The sequence below is a fragment of the Physeter macrocephalus genome, chromosome 6 (genome assembly GCF_002837175.3).
Source record: "Physeter macrocephalus isolate SW-GA chromosome 6, ASM283717v5, whole genome shotgun sequence".
NCBI lineage: Eukaryota > Metazoa > Chordata > Mammalia > Artiodactyla > Physeteridae > Physeter > Physeter macrocephalus.
The window spans coordinates 87,718,838-87,745,570 of NC_041219.1; the positions used below are offsets into that span (position 1 = coordinate 87,718,838).

At 41.4% G+C, this 26,733-nt stretch overlaps 1 protein-coding gene across 1 annotated transcript in view; it reads right to left on the minus strand.

Moving 5' to 3' along the window:
• Positions 1-26,733, minus strand: part of SCN8A (sodium voltage-gated channel alpha subunit 8) — a 174,878-nt gene that overhangs the window by 37,645 nt on the left and 110,500 nt on the right. The window contains exons 12-14 of the mRNA XM_007100934.3: positions 20,958-21,353; positions 10,535-10,667; positions 5,350-5,588 (exon numbers count right to left, since the gene is read on the minus strand). Coding sequence (XP_007100996.1) covers positions 5,350-5,588; positions 10,535-10,667; positions 20,958-21,353 — 768 coding nt within the window. The remainder of the gene's footprint in view (positions 1-5,349; positions 5,589-10,534; positions 10,668-20,957; positions 21,354-26,733) is intronic.

The window sequence follows — 26,733 nt, forward strand, 5'->3', positions numbered from 1 at the left end:
TGCAACGGGAGCGGCCACAGCAGTGAGAGGCCCGAATACAAAAAAAAAAAAAAAAAAAAAAAAAAAAAGAGCTCTTTAGCTCTTTTTAAGAGTATAAAGTGGTCCTAAGACCAAAATAAGATCGAGAATTCTGTTCTAATCGAATGTTCTGAATTCATGGGCAGCATGTTTCAGGGGCCTACTGGACAGGCCCCTGGGCACAGGCCTGAGCACTTGTAATGCCAGCTCACCAGGCAAGGCCTAAAGTGCCCTAAGATTGTGGTATTTCATTTGGGGCTCTGCCTGGGGCTTGGGAAGGGCGGGGAGAAGCAGCACATCTCCTCTGCCATAACTGCGTCTACAAAGCTAGGCTCATTTGGGAGCCACTGGGATTTGCATGCCCCTGTCTACGCCCAGAAGGAGGCTAATCAGCTCCTGTTCTGTAGTGGATCCTCTTCCAAAGTTAATGAAATTCAATTTGATAAAAGCCCTATGTACCACAATGGAGACATGAAAAAAAAATGTGACCATGAAAAATAATGGATCCTCAGGAACTGAGTCACCCATTGGTCACAACTGAGTCGGTGACCAACTTGGCTGGGTTTAGTACAGAGACTTGTCTGGTTTTAATACTGAAAGTCCTGCATCCTGGGTCGACAGGGTGATCAACTTGATCTGGTATGCCCAGAACCGTCCCACTTTCAAAGTGAAAATTCCACGTCCTAGGAGCCTCCTCAGATCTGTGTTTACCCAACCAGGAGAAGACAGGCACAAAAACATTTAGCAGGTAGTAAGAATTAAAAAGAGGTATGCGTGAGGGGCTACAGGGACACAGATAAAGAAAAATGAAAATCTGAAAAGAATTCCTTTTGGTTGAAAATCTAGCTAAGCTATAATTAAGAAACCATAACATTCATGTGTATTTGGTGAAAATAACTTCCCGTTTTTCCTTTTTTGCTTAGATTCTCAGAAATTAAACTTACATGTTAGGTTAAGCTTTTGCCCTTCCTTCCATACCCCCTCCCCGCCAAAAGCCCTTATCCACATGGAGGGGGGGCCTGGTGTCAGGAGCTGGAGCCCAAGCAGGGCATCTGTGCAGGAGGGCAGCTTAGCGTGGGCTATCAGAGCCGATGCAGGCCAAGGAGAGTGTCCACTTTGTGGGGGACAGCCCAGTGTCTGAGTGGGATAAGGAGGGTATTTGTGTAGAATGGCTGCCCAGCACAGGATGTTGAGGCCTAAGTGGGATGGGAGGGTGTCCACCCTGGAGGGGGTGGGGGACCCACAGAGAGAGTTAGAGCTTAAGCAGGTGGAGACTGCAACCTCATGGGGAGGACAGCCTGGTGTGGGGTGTCAGAGCCTGAGTGGGCTGAAGAAGGCATCCATCCAGAGAGGTGGCCCAGTGAAGGGTGTCAGAGCCAAGCAGAGTGAGGAGGGTGGGGCCTAGCATCTGGAGCTAGCTACAGAGCTGGGCGAGGAGAACTTCTGGGTGGAAGGACAGCCTGAGTTGCGGGGAGAGTGTCCCTGCAGACGGGCAGCATGGAGTGGAGAGTCAGCGCCTGAGCAGGGCCAGGAAGGGTGGCCTGGCATGGGGTGTCCGAGTCCGAGAAGGATGCTGAGAGCTTCTATGTAGGGGAAGCCTGGTGTGGGGTGAGGAGGGGTCCGTGCAGGGGGAAGGTCCACTATGAGGCATTCACGTTCAAGTGGGGCATGGGAAACAAGGGTGTGTGGGGTGGCCTGGCCGGGGATGACAGTGCCTGAGAAGTGTGAGGAGGGGTCCACGTGGAGGACACTGCGTGGCTGCTGGAGAGCCCAGCATGGGGCGTCAGAGCCTGACCAGGGGGAGAGGACACCCACGCTGGAAGAGGTAACCATGGCTTTTAAAAAAAAAAATCAAATAAGGGAATATACTAAAGATGGTGGCAACCAGGTCTCTTTTCGTTGGAGAAGGAGTTATAAACATAGAAAGAGGAACACTAGAATGAATCCTGTAATGCTAGATTAGAATAAGCAGTGAGCCCTGTACTGAGAGGGCCCAGTTGGGTATATTGCTTCAACAGATCTTGACTTCTAAATGTCAGTTTCCACTAAAACAACAAGGGCTGCTTGAGAAATGGCTGATGCCAGACCTGAGACAGGAAAAATATGAAGTTAGCCTGGAATATTTCTGAGAAAGCAAGGAAGCAATGAGGATGTGTTGAAAGGACATGGAAGCCACCTTGAAAGGACTCCTACTGGCCAAATCAGGAATGGTTTAAACATCTAAGTACATGATAGTAATGGATTAAAACCCACTAAATAAGACTGAAAACTTTGAGTCCATACAGATGTAAGTAAGTAAAGGAATAAATCAAAAGTTTAATGAAAAACAGGACATTTAGATAGCTTGAAAGTGTCTTCCTCACAAACACGTATTAATTATAAATGGAAAAAGAGTAACTGCACAGGGGAGAAGCCTGGCAGAACCTCCTTAATCAAGTGATCAAGTGACCGTAGGCAGAAATGAGACAAATGCAGATCATGTGCTACCTGGTAGATGTAATGAGAAGATGACAGTCTTGCTTGTGCGACAGTCCTGCAAAAGTCCAGGAGAATGTACTTGTTTGTAAAAGCCCACTACAGTATTTGGGGGTGACAGGCTGTGACAGCAACTTACTCTCAAAAAATAGTTTTCTACACTGTACTTGAAACTTGTCTGTAAGATTAAGATTGTTTAAAAAACCACGTTATAAACTCACTGTTGTGTTCAAATGGTTACCAAAAAAAGGCAAGAAAAGAATCATTACGTTTATCTGCTAAACAATACAAAAGTCAAGTAGCTTCCCTGGGTTCACTTTCCTCTATAAAACATGGGGGTTGGATCGAATTATCTTTACTCTTCCTCCTATTATGAACATTTTTTTTCTTATGGGGAGGAGGAAGAGGCAGGGATTGCCAGTTTACAGAATGCTGTTCTCATCTTCCCTCAGAAACATCTATCTGCACGTTTGTGGGCAAACACAACTCAATTCACTGTCCCAGCTGTGGGAAAAGCCTCAGCGTCCAACCACAAGAGAAGGTCCTCGTCTATTTCACAAGCTAGTCCGTCCTTTTTTTTTTTTTTGTTCTCTTATTCTCAGGTTCAGTCAAAGGCTGTATCCAAATCTCCAAGCCTTTGAAAATTCTCCTACTGAACTACAACTCATACAGTTCCTAAGTATGGAGAGTACTTTTCACTAGTCCAAATAATTCTGTATAGGTTCTCAGTGTTTCCTCCCAACTACTGATGACATGGTGTCATCCTCATTTTACAGATGTGAAACATTTCCGGACAGAAATCAATGGCTTATTTAAGGCTAATATGTCCAAAACAGAACTCCTGATTTTAAACTCCACCCCTGTTCCTTGCTGAGTCATCCCCATTTCCCCCTCGGTTACCAAACTTCCCCAATCTAGGCACCACTCCTGATTTCTTTCCCTCAACCCTCATGTCCAATTCACTGGCCAGTCCAAAGTATCCTGAACCATTCACTGTTCTCCATCCCCACTGCTAATCAGACGTCACTTTTCCCTTGAAAACTCTGCCCCCGGAGTGCTTTCTCTTTTTAGAACTTGGTTCTGGTTGACTTGGCTCAGGAAGTCCCTGAATATTAGCTGCTGACCTTCTCCTCTCTCCCTCTTCTTCAGTGATGATTCTGAGCAAAGTCTTCTGAATGCCCACGACTCTAATTTAGGTATCCTTTTTTTTGGGGGGGGGGCTGTGCTGTGCGGCGTGCGGGATCTTAGTTCCCCAACCAGGGATGGAACCCGTGCCCCTGAAGTGGAAGCAGTGGAAGCAGTGGAAGGGTGGAGTCTTAACCACCTGACTGCCAGGGAAGTCCCCTCTAGATTTTCAAGAAGCGAAAAATAACGTTATTTGCTGGCCTGATCTGAGGGCAATTCTGCTGGTAGTATGTGAAAAGGCCTCTCAAAATCCCTTGGAAATCAAGGACGGATTCTGCGAAAAGCAAGTAAAGGTAAAGACTTTGAGAAAAACAAAACACTGCAGGAAACACATCACTGCCACTACCATCAACAACAAAGTTGATCAAGTCATATTTCTCATTACATAACTATTGGCTAATAAAATAAAGCTTATATCTATATGATATTGTTGATTGGCTCAAAATGCTGCCTGATGGCCAAGCCCCAGGGTCGGCCAATCATACAGCAAGCCACCTTCAGAGGCCTTTCAGAGACAGTTAACAGATTTCCTGGATAGTCTATGAGGGTACCCTGTTTCAAGACTCCGGGTATTTCACTGAGCTGTACATTGCAGTAGTGAGTCTGAAGTGTGTCACTAACTCAGACATAAAGATTGGAAAGATTACAGTATCACCTTGGATGTGTACTAGGGAACATTAGCTGTAAGGACTAACCAGTGTGTGTTTTCGGAATCAGCAGTCAAAATGATATTATAACACTTTAATAGTGTATTAGGACTTAAGGTAGAAACTCTGTGTGTGTGTGTGTGTGTGTGTGTGTGTGTGTGTGTGTGTAAGAGAGAGAGAGAGAGAGAAATACCAGGCAGAGATCATGCACAAATTAAATGGTAACAACTAGATTTGACATGCCTATAGTGCAACTCCTAAGGAATAATGCAGCCAGATGACCTAGAGGATTCTTTCCAACTAACTTTACAGTCGATCAAAATTCAATCAACTCCTGATTTTTGTACTAAAGAAGTAAAACAGAAAATCCCCAAATTACAACTACTTGACTTCACAATACACAATCTACTTTTTAAAAACTGCATACTTATCTTCTAAATAATGTAATCACTTAAACCAACGTTAAAATAAATTTAGCACAGATCAACTAATGGTAGAAACTGGATGACACTCAGAAGTTGGACAGGAGGGGAAATCAGCCTAGAATTTAAAATTTCCCGTGGACAGTCCCCATATCGATAATTAAGATATGACGGTGTGGGCAAATTTATCATTAGATTTAACGCCCTGAAAGAGCTCCCCTATTTTGTGGTGGTTGTTACTGAAGGTGAAAGGGGAAGCGATTTGCTGGAGTAAGGCAGGAATTAATGTGAGAAACAGAATGAGAAAGAAATCCACAAGTCCTTGGCTCAGGTTGCTGAAACCAACCCACTGTACCATGCCTCCCATTCTGTCACCAACAGCTCCTAAATGACGTCTTCAAAGTTCTGCAGAGAGAGGAAACAGCCAAGGGATGGCAACAGTGAACAGAAGCGGCGGGGCTGCGGCATATGTGGAAGCATTTGTATTCCAATTAACTATTACTTTCTTTTCAACTAAACTCCAGCTTTCAGTCTCAGAAAAAAAATTCCTACAGGCAAACCCCGTTCAGATGGTCAAATCAGGAGGCCGTGCTCCATCTTACCAGATTTCCTACAGTCAAGACGTGTTCAAACTGTGGCGTCATAGGATGGTGCTCCATTGCCATAAACAGTGTATTCAGGACAATGCAGATGGTGATGGCCAAGTCCACAAAAGGGTCCATAACGATCAAGTTTACAATCTCTTTCAGCTTTATCCAGTAGGGGTGACACTCCCAGATGAGGAAAGTGTTGGCAAATTTATACCAGCACGGCGGGCACTTTCTCTGAGACTCTTCCAGCTCTGTAGTGAGTAAAGAACAAAGGTAGCCCCTCAGTCTTGGGAAGAAAACAAAAGGGTTGGACTTGGTGGGTATCACTGCTATTAACACAAGAAGGAAGGTGGCCAGGGAGTGCCGACTTTCCTGAGAGGTTCCCTCCGTTTTCCTTCTCTTAAAGGCAGAGAGGAGGCATGACCAGTGCCAGGTCACATGCCAGTTAACAAGGATCTAGTTATAAACAAAACTCAATCCACCCGTTTGGGAAGCATAGCAACCCTGGTTCAACTGGCTTCCACACTCACAAGTGTATGATCTCAGGCAAGGTACTGCATCCTCTAAGCTTCCGTTGCCTCATGTAAAAGGGCACTGACTTTCAGGCTATAGGACTAAATGAATCCTATAATCCTCCTCCATTGCTTACAGATTAAGTGGTTGATAGCAGACAGCACAGGGCCTGGCACAAGGTAAGTCCTCAATAAACGGTAGATATTTTATTACACATGGCATCATTAAACTATTTATTAACAGAGACGTAGTCAAAAGCACACACACTGAAGCCAGACATATATGGGCGTAACCAGCTCAGGCAATTGCTAACTGTGGGCCCTTGAGGAAATTACTTCGGTTTGCTGTGACAATTAAATGAGCTAAAACATATATAAAGTGCCTCAGAACACCCTAGCATACAGCAAGTGCTATGAAAGCATTTGCTATTGTTGTTTATTTTCTTTACAGCAGAACCAGCATTGTCAACCAAGCCACCACATGGACCGTCTGTCTTAGGTTCCCAAAGATGTATGAGTTCACAATGTGAGTTTGCAATGCAGTCAGGAACAGAGGTTGCATCCCTTCCCCTTTGCTCCTTCCTTCCTCTTTCTCATCTCTGCTCTTCTCTCTTTCTCCTTCTCTTGCCCTTTCACCCTTTCCCACTCTCACCCTTTCTTTCTCTATCTTCTTCGTCTCCCCGTCCCCCAGTCTCTTTCTTCTTTCCTTTTTGTTTCTCTCTTCTTTTGTCTTCTCCTTTTCGTCTCTTTAGTCTGTCCCTCTTTTAGAAGCAGGACCCATTTTTTCCAACAAGATCTTATGTGACCCCCAATACGTAAAATAGACAAATCAGGAGCTGCTCTAGTTTAGGCAGTAAGAGGAGCTTGCAGTCCAGGGCAATCCAAGTCTTCCCTCCCTGAGGTACTACCCCAGGGTCCTAGGACTCTGATAAACCCAGACTGACAATCACTGGACTTGGGGAGCTCTAAGGTCGTTTACAAAGCAAAGATTAGAAAGGACAATTAGACACTAAAGGCGGAGAGCCATTCAGCTCCAACAATCTGGGCGCGAGCCCCTCGGTGACAAAACCCTCCTCAAATTAAGTATGAAATATAATAGCTAGCATCACAAAAGTCCAAGGACCTTGATCTGGAAGGATGTTCTTGAAGAAGTGTAACTTTGAAAACCCGTCAGCATGATAATCCTTAGAGGCCAGGTCTTGGCTCGGTGGGGTTGGATATAACTGCATCCGCTACCACCCTGACCCCACTCAAATCCACTAACAAAATCAAATCATTCAGGGAATAGAAAAAAAGTCTCCCAACATTTCACGAAGAGCAAGATGGCTGCTTTAAATCAGTCTACTTTCCCTTTTTCCAACCAGCCGGATGGTGCCCATGGTGATGGCTTTATTTTAGATGGGGTGCTTTGGTTGGGCTTCTAATTGGCTCCCTGGTTGCTAAGAAAATGGTTGCCTTGGTTTTTCAGATTTAAGGGCCACAGTAAGCGACACGTGGGAGTCTGCGTGGGAAAGGAAGTCTGTGAAGAAAATTTGCTTTGGTTTCTTCCTCATAGAACTCCCTCCCTTCCCAAGGTAAATTTAGTCTTCTTCCCAAAAAAGAAAATTGAAAAGGTTCTCTTATTTCCATAAATTCTTATAGTACATATTTGGAAATCTGGTTCCGTTCCTTTTTTTAATCTCCTCCTTTCTCCAAATGTCTGCTGTTCACCTGCACTTGGAGGTTGAAGCAGCGGACTGTTCACGTTTCTAACAGTTGACACAATTGTAACGTTTTACAATGAACTAGGCTCCGAGTCCTTGCCAGAAAGACAAGGGTAGGGTTTCCCTACCCTATGGGGCACCAAAAAGGGATACTAGATATCTAGTATCCCTCCCATTTACTGAGAGGGGAAGATCCTCAGGATACTCGTTTCCGTTCCACAAAAACTAAGACAATGTGGAGCTTTAGGAGCTGGAAGAGATCAGTTAGGTGAATAAGGAGGTCTATAAAGTGACTCACAACTCTGCACACCGTTACCGGCCCTACACACCCGGAACAGCAAAGTCTGGGCGAATGTGTTTAACATATGGGGGTGAGATGTCCAAAAGTTTGTGGGGCTCCCCTTAGTTTGCTCCTGGACATTTTCAGAGAGAAACTTGGGGGCACTCAACCTTGGGGGCACTGGGAATTGTTTTCAGAGAGGGCCTCATGATTCCTCCAAGATGGTGGCCTTTGTAGACCAGGAGGTTTCGGAAGGCCAGGGCTTCTCCCAGGTCAATTCAACATCGTGCTAGGCATGGGGACTACGTTGACGAACAAGAATCGCCACCCTCACAGAGCTTATAGCCGCACCTGGAAAGGCAGATACCAGGTAAGTAATTGCACTGACACTTTTGAAACTGTTTCACCTGAGAATCAATAAGGCTAAATACCATCACTGCTTCCTCATTCTTACTTCAACCCTCTCCCCTTCTCCCACAGCTTTACTGCTTTGAGAAGTAAGACCACATTACTCTCTGCCGACACCCCATGCCCCGTCCTCTGAAATATCCCCAAAGCTTATGGCTCTGCTGATTGTGAATTCCGCTGAGTTTATTGGATCCTGGTGAGCATGCTTGCAATAGGATAGGGGTGAGGCAGAGCAGACAGGATTATCTCATTATTTACAGGATTCTGGAATTCTCCACTGTGGTTTCTAAACCATTAGATAAGAAGCCTGCGTCTTTGGATTAAAATAATGTCAGAGTTTCCTAACCGAAGGCTGAAAAGCAGAAACAATTATTCACTCAATGTTGGCTTTCCATGTTGTAGCAATTGTTAAATACAGAAGGAACAGTGGTTAAATAGGAATGGATCTTTCTTAATGTCCTTTAATTCTCTCACATCATTCAGCTCCAGCCATTCATTGTCCTTTGATTACAGCAGTTCTGTCTCATCAGCTTTAGCAAAGGGAGCCAAATCCTAGGAGATAGGATGGGAGGATGTGTGAGCAGGGAAAGGCAGGACAGGTACTAAGGCCTCCGAAAGGAATCCTGGAGCCCCAGTACTCCTCCCCAATTCCAAGCACAACAAAATTCAGTTCAGTACACATTTTTTGAGCATCTACTTTTGCCAGACCCTGCGCTATGCCACCGAGGAAACTAATAAATCACTGTTGCATTGCATGGATCGTTCTCCTGCTCTGATGTTTTTACCAGGAATAAAATAGGGCTGTTGGAGGTTGTTCGTTTTTCTTTCTCAACTGCTACAGATACTCAGGGAAATCTTGTCTTGGTCTCCAAGTGAAGAATAAAATTTGCTAAGGTTCTTAAGCTAATATTGATATATCTTATCTTGGAATTCTTATGATCTGCAGTTACTTACCTGTTATCTCAAAGTATAAACTATAAAGCTTAAAGATGTTCTATCAGACAATGACCTCAATGGGAATTAAAGAAAACAGGACTAAATGAAGCTGTTCAGGAGCTGAAAAGTAGTTAGTTCAGTATTCTTTTTACGCGATACATTCTCAAGATTAGTCTAGGTTTAGTCTAACTCCTTGCCCATATGTGCAGATGTAAGTATGCCAGGGGAGTTTCGGGTTCACCACAGATGCCCCCCCCCACCTCTCTCTCTCTCACACACACACACACACACACACACACACAGACTAGAAGTGGCATGTGGCTTAAATGACTCAAAAAAACAACAACAAAAAAACCCCACAAAAAAACTTGTTCCAAGGACACCAGAGTAATTTGAGTCTCCTTATCTCAGGGGCTCTGATTATTACTGGATTAGCCTGGGTGTGTGGATTCTGAAGAACGGCAATCAGGAACAGTACGGATCTATAATGGGACAACTCAGCTAAATCAACATGAATCAGATGAAGAAGAAGCATGCAGGATCAATCAGAATCTTCTGAGAGAAAACCTGGTCACTGAATCTACTGCCAAAGAAACCAAGAAGAGCCTGGAATACAGACCACAGTCGGACAGAAAGCAGACAGTTGCGAGGGAACTGAAGTGTAATGGGAAATCCTCAGCTGCTCCTCAGCAAGCCAGGCTGTGTCACGGAGGAGCCACCTCCTACTGAGTTCAGGCTCTGATGGCTACGCTGCTGCAGGCACGCTATGATTCAACAGTGGCTGCCCTTCCCCTGGGCACAGAGCGCCAGTGTTAGAGGGGTTTCAGCTTACCTGTTCACACGTGCAATATATTTATGGATATATGGGGGTGTTTAAAGCGAGGCAGAATTAGGTATAATCACAATGCACGGTACATTTGTCCTTAAGGGAAAACCAGAAGATCTGTAAGTAGCTAAAAAGGAAAAGAGGAAGGTAAGTTTTGTGGTCGAGGGCACGAGGGGGGGTTCCATCATTTTCTATCATCACAGTTCTTCCGTCTCTGTTCCTCTCTGCCTCACGTCACCCTATTGGCTCCTCATGGTGAAGATTACAGAGACTTCTTGAGGTCCTCTAGCTCACTCTTATGTTGTCCCTTCATACTTCTTACCTATCTGTGTACAGTGCTGGCAGCGGCTTTGAAGTCCTTCCTGGATTCTCCGCATGTAGATCTGAAATGCTGGTTTCTATAACCAGCAGACTCTATTCCTAAAGCTCAGAGACAATTTTTGCAAAACTCAGACCAAGGGACTATATATATTATCATGCACACTACATATTTATAGCTCAGCAGCTTGGACCAACATCACAAGGCACATACCTTCTACCAGTGTATTTGTAACAACACTCAATATACTGTTGATCCTGTCCTTCCGCCCATAAGAGGCCAATTGGTCCATGGAAACTAAGAGAGATCCAGGGCCTTTCTTCTTAATTTCCACCTCGGTTGTAGCCTGAAAAAAACAGCAAGTTGGGTGAGTAAAGTCTTATAAACGCTAAGGCTGGGCCTTACCGGATATAGTCTAGAGTGAGCGAGAACATATGCTCTTCCTTAGGTCTTTTTACTTTGATCCTACAATCCTATTCACCTCAAGAAGTAGAATGAAACGAGTTGGCCATGGATCATCCTCAGTTCCACAGATGACAAGACCAAGTCGTTTAAGTGTGTATAAAATCTACAGTGAACCCAAGAGTCTGGCTGGGATCCAAATACCTCATCTGCTCAATGTGAGCATAGAGTAGAAAGACCAGATCCCCTGGAAAATGCCATCAGAAGTAGACCCTGAGTCCTCCCGTCCTCCTCTCACATCCACAGCATTTGGCTAGAATTGGACCACATGATAAAATAAGTCAAATTCACCTGTACGTGAAATTTCATGAAGGGCCAGGTCCCTGATCACACTGAGTATTACAGACACAGTTTCCTTCGCTTGTAGGACCACCATCATTCTACCAAGCTGTCACTTCCAAATGTCAAACCTGGGCCTAACTGAACGTTAGCAAGTAGAAGTTCTACTCCAAATCTCCTCCAAGCCACTGCAAACAAGAATGGTAGGTTTTGCCATCTTAATTAAACACATTGCCTCATATGTCTTTTTACATTTATCTTGTCTTTTACATTTTTATTTTATGAGTTAACCTGAAATTTTCAAATTCCCAACCAAATAAAAAGGGCAGAAAACACCATCAGACTGTTAAACAAAATATTTTTTACACGCTCCTCCTTGGGCAATACCAGTATGGTAGATTACGGCAAAGCGTTTCTGAATGTCCCTTGCTTGCGCTGTTTGTGCCAACCTGAATATTCTACATCAGATCAGGCTTAATGGGGCGGCTTAAAACCTAGCTTTCTAGTAACCATGCTGTTCACTGTACCACGTCATCCATATAAACTTAGCTGCTCCTTCCATGTGAAGGTAAGAGGACAGAGACAGTCACCACAGGACAGGGAAGACATGTGTTTGTATGAAGCTAGAGAAGTATCTGTCTGATCAGTGACAGAAAGTTTTGAAAAGAAAATAATCGTCTCTGGAGAGTTACATCAGAAAGTCTATCTATTCTTACATATATTTAGATTTTAAGAACTGTACTGAAGAAAGTTCCTGGCAGATTACAATTTATCCCATTATAGTGTTTTATCAAATAGTTCCACTGATTCAGAGATTTGGTTTACCTTAGGGTTTTGTTTGTTTTGTTTTGTTTGGCAGAGCTACAGAAGAAATGGGAAAGAAAAAGAACTGGTTTCCTTGGGAATTCCTGGATGCATTACTATACAAACATCTGTACTTGTAAGAATGACTTAACCATTAGCTCAGGTCAGGATACGGTATATTTCTTTGAGAAATCACTTTTTGCTACAATTCCCAGCCTGATATTCATGACATTTAATAAATGAGATTAAACTACTATATTTTAAAAATGACAGGACTTCCCTGGTAGCACAGTGGTTAAGAATCCGCCTGCCAGTGCAGGGGACACGGGTTCAAGCCCCGGTCCGGGAAGATCCCACATGCTGCGGAGCAACTAAGTCCAAGCGCCACAACTACTGAGCCTGTGCGCTGGAGCCTGCGAGCCACAACTACTGAGCCCACGTGCCACAACTACTGAAGCCCGCGTGCCTAGAGCCCGCGCTCCGCAACAAAGAGAAGCCACCGCAATGAGAAGCCTGCACATCGCAACGAAGAGTAGCCCCAGCTCATTGCAACTAGAGAAAGCCCGCGCACGGCAATGAAGACCCAACGCAGCCAAAACTAAATATAAATAAATAAATAAATAAATTTATTTTAAAAATGACAATCATCTAAAAATGAACACAGAAGTCCCAATACAATGGACATTCTTATTTCTGACATTTATTGATTCTAGATTTTTATTGAACTGCCCTTCCTCAAATCTACAATAGACAGATCATGACATTTAATAAATGAGATTAAACTACTATATTTAAAAAATGACAGGACTTCCCCGGTAGCACAGTGGTTAAGAATCCGCCTGCCAGTGCAGGGGACACGGGTTCAAGCCCCGGTCCGGGAAGATCCCACATGCTGCGGAGCAACTAAGTCCAAGCGCCACAACTACTGAGCCTGTGCGCTGGAGCCTGCGAGCCACAACTACTGAGCCCACGTGCCACAACTACTGAAGCCCGCGTGCCTAGAGCCCGCGCTCCGCAACAAAGAGAAGCCACCGCAATGAGAAGCCTGCACATCGCAACGAAGAGTAGCCCCAGCTCATTGCAACTAGAGAAAGCCCGCGCACGGCAATGAAGACCCAACGCAGCCAAAACTAAATATAAATAAATAAATAAATAAATTTATTTTAAAAATGACAATCATCTAAAAATGAACACAGAAGTCCCAATACAATGGACATTCTTATTTCTGACGCACTCCGCAACAAAGAGAAGCTACCGCAATGAGAAGCCTGCACATCGCAACGAAGAGTAGCCCCAGCTCATTGCAACTAGAGAAAGCCCGCGCACGGCAATGAAGACCCAACGCAGCCAAAACTAAATATAAATAAATAAATAAATAAATTTATTTTAAAAATGACAATCATCTAAAAATGAACACAGAAGTCCCAATACAATGGACATTCTTATTTCTGACATTTATTGATTCTAGATTTTTATTGAACTGCCCTTCCTCAAATCTACAATAGACAGATTTTATAATGCTGACCCCCGAGGTACTGGAAGATCTAATGGACTGGCTGGTTCATCAAAGAAGGATGAAACTGCACTTAATATGGCTTTGGTATTAGTGTAGCTTACTGTCTTCTGGGCATGCTGGATATAATAAGATATAAATTCTTCAGGCTTTAATAACACCAGCCTTAAAAAACAAAATTAATGAAAATGCTATCTAAAAAGACCTAGTCAAATCATTATATTATCATTTGTTGACACCTATTCAAAAGATAAAACAATTTTTAGCTTGGATTAAAAAAATCCACAAAAATTAAAGAAAAATTTATCCCCAAACTTAATATTAAGATGGAACAATTACTATTTATCTCTTTCTATGTAAAATGAAAGTAAAATACAGCAGGGCTATGTGGAGACAACTTCTGAAATATTAAAATTTGTTCCATAATCCATAATGTGTTATAGAACTATAATCTATACTGTACAATTGCTTAAATTTTAAAAAAGAAACAAATGAAAGAAGATGCTGAGAAATGAACATTTCGAAGCCCATACTTAGGAAATTTTAGAAGGTAAAAAGAGAAATCCATTAATTTTCTTTTTACAAAGCCAAGAGCATTTAGCATAGATCCAAATAACTGGTTCCATCAAATGTCTTGGTAATAATAAGATATCCAGAAAAATTCCCACATATCTGTAAATTAAACAACAGACTTGTAAAGCTCTGTGAATCAAAGAGGTTTGCACAGGGAAATTTAAAAAAATACTTTAACTGATGACAATGAAAACACAATACATCAAGATTTACGGGATGAAGCTAAAGAAATTGTTAGAGAAAATTTTACAGCTTTAAATGTTTATATTAGAAAATAAAAAAAGATATAAGATCAATGCTCGAAGCTTCTGCCTTAAGAAACTAGAAAAAGAGGATCAAATTAAGCCATAGGTAAGTATATGAAAGGAAAGAATAAGAATGGAAATTAATGAATTAGTAAATGAACAAACAATAGACAATCAAAAAAGGTCAAATGCTGGTTCTTTAAAAAGATTAATAAAATTGATAATTCCCCAGGCAAGATTGATCAGGAAAAAAAAATAGAGAAAACACAAATTATAATTTTCAGGAATGAAAAAATAGGATATCACTATAAATCCTATAGACATTATTAAGATAATAAGGATATGTTGTGAATAACTTTATGCCATTTCATCTCGGATGAAATAGACAAACATATCCAAACACAACTTATAAAAACTGACATAAGAAGAAATAGAGGGGGCTTCCCTGGTGGCACAGTGGTTGAGAATCTGCCTGCTAATGCAGGGGACACGGGTTCCGGCCCTGGTCTAGGAGGATCCCACATGCCGCGGAGCAACTAGGCCCGTGAGCCACACAAAAATAAATTAATTAATTAATAAACTCCTACCCCCAACATCTTCCAAAAAAAAGTAAAAATAAATAAATTTTTTTTAAAAAAGAAGAAACAGAAAATCTAAATAGCCCATATTACTTCAAGAAATTATAATAAAGAATATTATCACAAAGAGAACTCTAGGCCCAGATGGGGCTCCACAAGTGAATTCTATCAAATGTTTATGGAAGAAATAATACTAATTTTACACAAATTCTTTCAGAAAACAGAGGTTAAGAGAATACTTCTCAGCTTCTTTTATAAAGTGAACATAACCCTGATACTAAACCTGACAAGAACATTACAAGAAAAGAAAATTAGAGATCAATATCCCCCATCAACAGAGATGTGAAATCCTTAACAAAATATGAGTAAATAGAATCCAGCAATATATACAAAGGATACTACATCATGACCAACAGAGTTTATCCCAGGAAAGCAAAGTTAATTTAATACTAGGAAAAAAGTCAGTGTTATTCATCATGTTAACAGAATAAAGGAGAAAAACCATAGGATCATCTCACAGATGTAGAAAAAGAACATTTAACAAAATTCAACACCTCTGCATAAAAATAAAATTTCTGAGCAAGCCATAAATACAATGTAGCAGTTTCAGTCTGACAAAGATCATCTATGAAACCTATAGCCAACATCATGCTTCTTGGTGAAACATTAAATCCTTTTCCTCTAATACTGGAAACAAGGAAGGATGTATGCTTTCATCAAGTCTATTCAATTTTGTATCTAAAGTCTTAGCTAGTGCAATAAAGCAGGAAAAATAACTTAAGAGCATAAAGATTGCAGTTGCTGTTACTCACAGAAAATATTACTGTGCATGTAGGAAACACTATGGAATTTACCAAAAAAACCCCAAAAAACAAAAAACCCTCCAAGGCGAATAGAACCAATACATTAATTTATCAAGGTCATGAGATATAAGGTCAATAGACAAAAATCAACTGTATTTCTATATTCTGACAACAAATAATTGAAAATAAAAATTTTAATTATACCTTTTACAATAGTATCAAAAAATATCAAATACCAAGGAAAAAAATCTAATGAAAGATGTCTAAGACCCCCACTAAAAACTATACAACTTTGCTAAGAGACACTTGAGAAGACTTAAATAAATGGAGAAATATACCACATTCATAGATTGGAAGACTCAATATAATTAAGATGTCCATTCTCCCCAAAGTGATCTATAGATTCAGTACAATCACTACCAAAATTCTGTGTTTTTTGAAAAAACATATACATATATTTATGTATAAATTTTTGTGTGAACACCTGTTTTCCTGGGTATATACCTATGAGTAGAATCTCTGCGTCATCTGATAACTCTGTGTTTAACTTTATGAGGAGCTGCCAAACTGTTTTCCAAAGTGTCTGCACTATTTCACTTTCCAACCAGTAATGTTGGCTATTGTTTCTTGTGTCAGACTATGACCAATTGAAGGGAAGAAAACCTGGAGCAGACTCTCTCCCATGTAAAGCAGCTTCATCGTCACTTTCCACCTAGAATCTGCTTGGGATTCTGTGAGGTATGTCTCTACTATTGGCTCAGCTGCCCAGTTCTCATCACCTGGAAGGTGGGAAGAAGGTGTCTTCCTCCAAGCATGCTGAGACCCAAGGACCAGAGGAAAGATCACATACTCATTCTCTCCTCACCCTTATTTCTTCGGGTCATTTTTGAGCGAGGGGGGGGGGGCGGGGGGGCGGCGGAATGAAGGTGTATATTTTTATTTGTTTTGTTTTCTTTCATTTTGTTGGGGAGGGAGGAGGAGAACTAACAACTTTTTAAAGTCAGGAGCCTCTCTGCCTTTTAAAAATTCAGCCCGTAAGGAGCCTTGGTGCAAAACTATCAGTAACAGAGGAAGCAATTGAGAACCTTAATTACTTTAAACCCAATACAAATTTGTTGCATTTCTCTTAACTCAAACACAAAGTTTATTAGGCATTTAGCCACTGACTTCCAACCTCCTAAATTGTAGCTGTCCTTCTCAAAGAGATATTCTACCATGTCTGCAGACGGCAGGTTCTGCCCACATTTCTACAGATATATCCAAGGAATCTCAGCTTATTGATTCTGAACTGCTTTCACATGGAAATACATAACTGGCAACTTACCAGCCAGTCACTGTTCTTGGCACTAAAATTTAGAGCATTTTAGAAGTGGCCTTAGGACCTAGACATTTATCTCCTGTTCAAGCCTTTCTAAAATTTGTGTAGTATTCTGCTTTAAAATATTGTACAATGATTTCTCCTTCTCAAAGGATCTTTGGAATCTTAGAAGAAATCCGACCCTCTCCAAGTCAAGCAATTCAGCAGAAATCCCAGTCTACTTCTCAGGCTACAAAGGCCAAAAAAGTATAGGGAAAGGAATGGAAACTGGCTTTCTGAATACCAAGGATGGGCCAAGTAATATGCTTCACATTTTATAAATGTTATTACATTTAATCTTCAAATAGCCCTATAACAACGGTCCTTTTTATCTCTTTTTTACAGATAAGGAAATGGGCTTAGAGATGCTCATTTTTCAGGATCACTTGAGTAAATAAAGAACCTGGGCTTCGTAGTTAGCATAGCATAATGGTTAGTGGTTAATGCTGTGGAGTTTGATTGTCTGGATTCAAATCCTAACTCTACTGCTTACTGTGCAATCTTGGACAAGTTGCTTTATTTCTCTAAGCCTTGGTTTCCTCCTCGTAAAACGCACACGATAGTAGTATCTAACTCAGAGGGCAGGAGCTGTGAGCATGAAATGAGATAATGCTTTACATTTACAACATGATTTCTGAGTTATGTGTGTTTTTGGATGGTCAGTGGCACCTACTTCCTTTACGAGTGAAGAGCAATGATTTTCCAGCTCAGAGATGAAGACATGGGAAAAGTCCCCTTATCCTCTGCTTCAGCAAAAAGCAAAATTCTCAAACTATCAAAGAACTATCACCACTCAATCACAACTGAATAATTAATGAAGATATGAAATAGTTTTGGATGAGATTCTAATGAGGTGATGTCTGGATGTCTTTTTTTCGTAGGGAATATTATATTTCTTAATTTGAGCCTAAAGAAAAAAATACAGATGTGGCATAGCCCAAGCATTAATGTTGTGTGAGATCAGCTTATGGACCATCAACGGCTCCTACACCAGTCCATGAAGCATGAGTATGTAACTGGAAGCACTCTGATGGTTCAGGCGAGGACAAGTTAATCCGTAGCTGCAGACGCATCCAAAACGTTTTGACAGTGAGAATCACTATCTTCTAGCCCAAGGAGGTATAATAATTGCTCATTTGGCCCGGGCTGCATATAACATTATGAATATATTAATTCCTTCTAAGATAAATGACTTTTCCTACTTCCCAAATAAGCAGTCAGGAAGTTCTCTTGGCATCAGGAAGACCTTGGTTCCATTTCCACAAGTCACTAAGTCTCTGAGTCTATCTGTTGATTAGATAAAACCACCTACTGAATGGGGAAGTTATAAGAATTAAATGAGATCATACATATAAAGTGCTTAGCATAGTGTCATCAGAACTCAGTCTATGGCAGCTAGAAGTATTAGGCCCATTGTAGAAAACTAGAAAGAACAGAAAAGTGTAAGGAAGGAAAAAAAAGTCACTAATAATTTCCCCTTCCAAAGGCAGCTACTGTTAACTTTTAGTCAGTCATCTTTTTTCTCTATGCGGTTTGTCTTTAAATAGACGATATCATACCACACAAACTATATGCATTCTGTTATTGTTTTGTTTTGTCTTTTTGGCCTATTAATGTAACTTAGATATTTCCCCACACCATTAACAACTAGGAGGTGCTTCTTTATGGCTTCCAACAAAATAATTTTTCCTCGTTATGAAGCCCTTGGGAATGATACAGTCCTACCTACCTCATCCTCCTGCCACTTTGGGATCTGACCTCCTGGCCTTGGGAATCCTCAGGTCTGTCACCATCATCACTTGGGGCCACTGCAAAGCATCTCCTAAGTGCTTACAGGGTGTTGAGTGTGCAGGACCCCCAAAACCCCAAAGGCAGCGTTCTGTCAGCCACAACGTAAAGCAGCACAGACAGCCTTACATTCCACAACCATCTGCTCAACTGCCTCTCAAATTTATCTCCCACACAATATAACAGAAGCTGCTAAAAAAACAAAAACAAAACCCGCAAACCTGCTCATCTGCCTTTAAGCTGACGTTCAAGCTCCTTCCTCCTGGATACCTTTTCTAATACCTTCTCTTCAAAGAAAAAGCAAGATATATTATTTCGCTTAAATATTTTTTAAAACTGCTAGGATATCAAAATTTACTTTGGTTTTCAACATTTGAATTATCCCCACGGTACTGTCCATGCTGATCCACCCCTCATTCTCCAGTGATATCATCTCTTGTTTTTTTAGAGAATATAATGATCTATCTAATTATGGAGCCAAAAAATTTACATCTAGACATAGAACCAGTGAAGATCAAAAAATTATATTTCAAGTAAAGACAGTCATTCAAAACATTTATTTTGGCCAACTGCCTAGCTTGGAGGGGGCTTTGGAGCCACTGTTTGTTATTATTATTGTTCCTCTTACGCTTGATCTGAAACAAACAGTTCTCCAGAAGAGCAGTGGCCATGTGACTACGCGGAGAAGACATTAAAATTAACTGAGAAACAGAAGATTGAGGTTTCTGAAAGGTCTGTCAATGATAAGCTGTGTAACCCCAAGGAGTACAAATTCACTGAGCCTGTTTCCCCATCTCAAAAACAGAAATAATCAGCTCCACTTTGTCAGCCTTATGGAATTTTTATTCGAAACAAATAAAGCGTGTAAAAGTAACTTGTACCTTGTAAAGAGCTATACAAACATAAGGGGGAAAATATTTTGCTTTGAAATAAGAAGTCAGGAAGAGAAAGGACAACGTCAAATATCCTGTCTTTTGAATTTAGGACAGTCAACAACTGTCCTAAAGTGCTAAAAACAGATCATTCTGAATAATTCCATCCTTGATTGTCCAATTTTCCTCCACACATGCATCATGCTAATTAAAGGGCTGGCTATCTTCATGCTGTGTTAGAGGAAACTGAAGTGTTGAAACAAAACAGACCGACATGCTATCTCGAGAAGCTGAGCCCAGCTAAGGAGAGACTGAGGAAAGTTAAGGAACTAGAGGTAGAAAGGATTAGGATCATTAAGGTTGTAAGAATTTAAAACTAGAAAAAAAGGTATACACAGCTTAGAATCTAAAGAAGTGTTAAGAGATGGCTTTTCCCAAAGAGGCGAGCCATTATCCTAACCCCTAGACAAGTGATTTTGTGAAGCTATTATATACAGCTCCTCCAGAGCCTGACATTTGATTACATTTAAAATTCATCTTTCACTTCCCTTTTCCTTCCTCCCCCATATACCATGTGTTCTTGCCCTGACCACCTACCTTCCCCTCCTTTGATTTATTTCCATCTCAATCCCTTTTAAATGTCTAGGTCCAGTTCCCCACTGGTTTCCTTAACCTCTCCTTGCCTGGCTCTCCCAGTGCCTACCTCCTACCCTCAGCATCACCCATGCACACTCCTCTTTGGAAAAAGAGGAAAAATCACATCTCACTCTTGTAGAGGAGACTAAGAAAATTATTCAAAGCTATGTTACTTTTTCCTTTTTAATAGGAAGATAAGAGCTTTAAATTCCAAGTTGTTTCCCTACGAGGAGGGAGGACGTAGGGGGAGAGAAGCAATGGTAGTTCCAAACCCGCTCAGACTTGGTCATTGGTGACGGCAGAGGCCCTTCTCATTCCATCCAGGCAGGATCCGCTGGCCAGGGGCATTCAGTCAAAGCAGGTGTGGGGAGGAAAAGAGATAAGCAGGCAGAGACGTGCAGAGATGGAGGGAGAGAAAAAGGGATAAAAATAAAGGAAAGAGTTGATGGGGAAAGGGCCAGAGTCAGAAACAAGAAAGGAAGATGGGGGAACATGGAGCAAGGAATAAAGTAAAAGGGAAAACAGGGCGAGTAAAAGAGGAGGGCTGAAGAGAGAAATAGGAACAAACCAGGAGGGAGAAAACAGAAGTGGTGGCGGGTAGAGACAAGAGTTGGGATGGAGCGTGGAAGAGAGACCGGGTGGAATGGACAGAGCAGGGAGAGAAGAGAGGAAGGGAGTGGGAGAGAATGCCATGCCTAGCCTCGGTCTACTTTTTTACTTCCTTACACTGTCATCAGGAGCTGCCTTATCTATTTTCACCTCTGGCAGGAGACGCCCGCTGATGTGGGAGCCGGGGCCGCCGATGAGGGACACCACACCGTTGCAGTCCACCGTGCTGTTGCGCTTGACGCTGCGCCGCAGGCTGGGGAAGATGCGCGAGGAGCGGCTGCCCTGGCTGTAGCCGCTGTAGCCGCTGTAGCTGCTGCGGCGCTCGCGGGCTCGGATGGGGATGAAGAGCGAGTCCCGGCGGCCCTCGCTCTCCTCCACCGTGCTGTGCTCGTCGTCCGCAAACTCGTTCTCGGAGCCCGGGTCCCGGAACCGCCCGGGCCCCCTGAAGCTGAAGATGCTGCTTTTGCTGTTGTGGCGGGACAGGAATGGGGAGCCCGGAATGCTGAGCAGTGACTGTAGGGGCAGGAAGAGAGACAGACAGAGAGGGAGGCATGAGACAGGAAGGGGACCCCGTAGAGGCTGAACAAAGGCTGTCAGCTTCCCCAGCCTGGCCCCATCCTTGCATTCCTATTAATCAGAACACAGGTGTTTCCAGAAAGCACTTCTGGATGTTGAATTTCTACTGCTTTTCAACACCCATCATTACTCACTTCTCCTTGTCCCATAACCTTGTGATACACCTGTCTTTGACCTGTTAACCATTCACAAGTTCTATCCACTGTTCACCCGTGTATCGAAAGGATGCTTTTATCTCATGCTCCGTGTATTGAATCCACCGGGAAATACATTCAGTGTCTATTTCTCATTACTATGAGCTCACGTGGAGTGTGCCTTTAATCTACCAAGTTAGATTCTATGCCACACTTGGCAAAAGGAGAGAATTTAAAAGTGCCCAGTCACTTGCCACTCTCTCAATGGGTACCACATGCCCTAGAGGCTAAGAACTATGCCAACAGTGGTTTTTTAGTTCAGTTGAAAATGGTATCTGTCCCCTCCTCCTCCATTTTAAAGTCAACGTTTTTTTCATGAGAAGTTTAAGTATTTGTAAATTATATAATTCCCAGCATTGACATTTTAAAGTCAAACTTGTATTTATCACTTAGAAATTTTTCATCTTTTTCTCCTTCAGCTCATACTTCCATTCCACCTTCCCTAGAGAATTTTATGCTAATGTATATCTTTATGCTTTAATGCGTTTTACTGATCACCTTTCAATACTTTTCTGCAACAAAAAATTATAAAGAAACTGTACTTAAAATTAAAAAAAAATTTTCCGGTGACCATGAGTCTCCAAGAAATTTAAAAAATTCTCCTGGATTGTGTTTTTACTACAATTCTCATTAATACAATTGATCACAAATATATTCTACATTTTATAAGTAATTACTAAGCTTAAAAAGAAAATTTTATTAAAATATATCTCAATGAGATGAATTTTCTTTTTCCAGTTGGTGTTTTGGTGTTTAAATATTTGTAGATAGTATTATTTATTATTAGAATCAAACATGGCTCAACAGCAACCCCTCTCCCCCTTCTAATATTATTTAGATTAAGTGCTGAGAAACCTTATTCATGTAAATGGTACCTTGGAACAGAAGAATATTGTTATAAACAGTAATGTCACTCAATTCTTTGAAGTCCTTCTAAGTTATATGCCAAAATTGCATAGTAAGCTATCAGCAAAATTTATCTTAATGATCTATCAGCTGACAATTAAATCAAGTCCTCTTTCAATTGTGTTGAAAGCAAAGAACTGAAAACCACCCAACTTGCCAAAGGATTTGTACCCAGTTGATAGAAGTATTCCATTTCCTGATTTCTGAGGATAGCAAAAAGGCTTTATTTATTATTAACTAATAATTATATCGGTACCTCTTACAGGGGTTATTCTTTTACTTTAAAGGAACCTTATTTAACCCAACAGAAAAGGTTGGAATAACCAAAATATTGTCAATTGCTATACATCACTGCCAACATTAATTTTTTAATAAAATGATGTTATCACATGCTTTAAAGATATTTTCATCAAAACCTTAAAGCCACAGATTTAGCTCATTTAATTTACAAAAATGCCCACCATATGATCTAATTAGCAAAGCCAGCCCCCAATGTCAAAGCAATTGGCCAAAGCAGACTTATTTTCATTGGAAAAAGTATGACTTCATTTTTCATTTTTAATAAATGTATTAATATGTATCCCAGTGGTGACATCCATCTTGCTCCTGAACTTAAAACATCCTAATGCCCCTGATTATAACTCTATATTCCACTCTTATTAGAAGTATGTAAGAGATAGGTAAATTCAGAAAGCCTTACAATGGGTTTGTCTCCTAGATTAAAGAAAACTTTTGAGACCCTAATATTTTCAACTGTCCCTTTGTTTTACACCTCCAAAGATTTTTATATCTTTGGGCAATACACTGCTTAGGATTTGGGATGAGAGAGAGCTATGCCTTCCTTTTGTAAAGTGGGAGAAGACTGACTGTGAAAAGAAAGGTGGAAAAGAACTGGTGTGACTTTGGACCACAGGCCTCACCCTAGGCATAGGAAAATGTAATTTAAAGATCTGGAAATCAGGTTCCTTAAAACTGTGCTTAGAAAGGCTTCAAGTGCCCTGAGGGGATGCAATCCCAGTTTGAGGACCTCTGCTCTAAGAGAACAAAACCTGACAGACAACTGACCTCAGACAATCCTCCTTGCTACCCTGAGATACTCAGTTTGCCCAATTATGACTCTGAAGGAATTTCAAAGTAACTTTTAGCTATATAAGATTTTTGCCTTAGAGTTTAGGCCTTACCCTTCTGGTAAAATGATTCCACTGTGGAAGTTCTTTGTGGGCTAGGACTCTGCCAATATAGTATACATATTCAAAGTGCTAGATAAACATTTTAAAATAATACTTTTGATGATAACCCTGGAATGGCTGTAGGGCTCCTCTTTAATATTTCTGCCCATATCTTTTTGTTACCTGGAATTTCACTTCTAGTTCTAGACTCAAAATGATCCCAGTTCTATTCTCTTCCTATAATGTACAAAAAGCCCCCATGCCCAGATGGGTACATTTTCTTTGGATATTTCTAGTTTTATCATACTTCACTCTCTAACCTGTATTTCCCTTGTTATGTAGTCTCTTCTTGCCTTGGCTTGAAGCAACTCACAAATCTCTGAGATAATAAATGAATTTGATTACTGGAAACTGCATCAAGAAAACCACTCATCACAGATCATTTTATATAAATGTTATTGTTAAATACACACTATATGCTGTATGTAGCCCTCTAAAAAATAGGATTCAGGTATGCAACATCTCTGACCCCTTTCCTGATCACTCTGACTTGTTTTGCTCTTCTGCCTCATCCCTGCATCAGAGAGGAGGAGTTGCATAGGTTAGATTCTAGAATGTTTACTGGGTCTCATTTATGAGTGGAGGGTGTCACTGTGTATTAAAAGGGCACATACATGGCCATGTTCCTTCTCCATGCTGTTGAGCTGGTAGAGGGGTCAGTGCCTCCTCCAGCTTATTACTTGCTATTCCTCATTTCACACATATGTTTGGGCACCCTCACTGATTCATTCCCCTGAACCATTCACAGATTAATGCTAGTATATAATCCGCTACTGGTTTGCAATGAGACAGTAAAAACCTGAGAGAAGCATTTAGAAATTTTAATAGCAAGTAGGCATTTTTACAACATCCAAGAATGTGATAATTTTTCTAGAAGTTTATTGCAATTATATTTTACAAGAGTATCATTCATGAAGAAATGGGAAAGACAAAAACTGGTCCTTCGCTACAGATAGTTTGGGAAGCACTTCTCTAAGCAATGTGGCTGGCCAGAAGACTTGTTAAGTGTTAGAACGTACCTATGAGTTTTAGTTTCTTTCTTTTTTTAAAAAAAATATTTATTTATTTAGGCTGTGCCGGGTCTTAGTTGCAGCATGCAGGATCTGGTTCCCCGATCAGGGATCGAACCCAGGGCCCCTGCCTTGGGAGCGTGGAGTCTCGCCCACTGGACCACCAGGGAAGTCCCACCTTTGCTTTTGTTTTAATCAGGTATGGTAAGGTGACAGACACAGAGATAACTGCCTTTGAAAGAAGAGTTTATTACTTACAGTCCCCAAAATAAGGGGGCATGGCATGCTGCACCATGTCATGCCAGGCCACACAGGGCCTCACAGGGGGTGGGGGTGGGTACGAGGGTCAGTCAGGAGGTAGGAGGAGCGAGGGGAAAAGCCTGGCCCAGAGCCTTTGCTGTGGAAGGGATGGGTGAGGCAGAGCAGGCACATTTGAACAAGTTTAAAATTGGATAGTTTGAATAATTTCAAACAGGTTCTGGGCTATAGGAATGGTCCTGGCTCTGGAGTGATTTAGGGCACGGGAAATATTGGCTGGGTGTGTGAAGTAGATAACAGGAAGTTGGGGATAAGGGTCTTGGACTGGTTGATCTGCACATGAAAGGCACACTTCCTGGCAAGTTGTTCCCTCTCTCTAGGAATTAAACTAGCACCAAGAAGGGCAGCTCCTCCCAGCCAGCAAGGCTCCTAACATGCCAAAGCACCATAAAATACAGAAAATAAAAAACCGCCTCCCTTCTCACAGCAAGCTTCCCTGGACTGAATCTGTGATTTTCACAAGGCCGATGTCGGGTGCTGACCCTACCTACTATATTAGGTCTCCTATTAGGAAAGAGGTTTGATTTTTATTTGACAAATGATCATTAAATACCTGTTGTGTGCTAAGTGATGTGGATACAGTGGTGAACAAGACATATAACATGGTCCCTGACCTCTCGAAACCTGCAGCCTAGTAGGAAATATTATGTATTACATGAGGAAATATTATATACTATATTAGATCTCGTATAGTATATAATACCTGACTATTCTTAACTGATAGGAAAGTGAGAGGAAGTGATAGAAAGATAATGACCAATTCAGTGACCTAGGAACACTTAGGAATCAGGAACCTGAGACAATACACACTAAAAGGAAACAGTTTATCTATTATTCTTTAATTCTTTGTTCCATTCTTGGCAAAAGAGTTGACTGCAATAAATGTGGAAGGGGAAAAGATGAACTTGTCCCATTTCTCCTTATACCCCTTGTATCTAATCCTGATCTAGCCAATTCCCTAAGGAGACAAATTCTGAGGGTAGCCTCCGGCCCCCCAGTCTCAATTTTCCTGGACTGGAGGGTTTTAGTTATGACTCAGGACCCGTGGCTCTATTAACTCCTGGGATCCAGGCTAGTTTATGAGATAGGTCCTGTTTTCAAAATCTTTCCTGTCAACAAACCAGGAGCTTCTGGTCCTTTTCAGACAGTCACATCACAGCTAACTAAAAATACTACCTTAGATCTAGGTGTTTGCTTGGGAGAATAGCTCTGGGGTGTTCTTGGTTTGAGGGAGTAGCCCTCACATTACACAGAAAAATTAATTGGGAATTTCAGGGCATCCATGTCAGCTGTTTACTGGGATAAGGCTTAACAATGACTGGGATGTTTAGAATGTAATAAATTGATTATTTAAATGTCCTACTTCCATGCCATATTTCACCTTTTCTTCACTTTTTCTTTCCAACACAGCAGTTGGTTCTTAAAATGTGGTCTGGGAACTCCTGGGGTCCTTGTGACCCTTTTACGGCGGGGGGGGGGGTCACAAGATTAAAACTACTTCATAATAATACTAAGATGATGTCTGCCTTTATCACTCTCGTTTTCTCACAGGCATACAGTAGACTCTGTGAGCCTGACAGTTTCACAGAATTTAAAGACTTTTCTTATGAGCTTGATAGAGATAATAATATATGTGATTTTTAAATATTGTGTGTCAGTA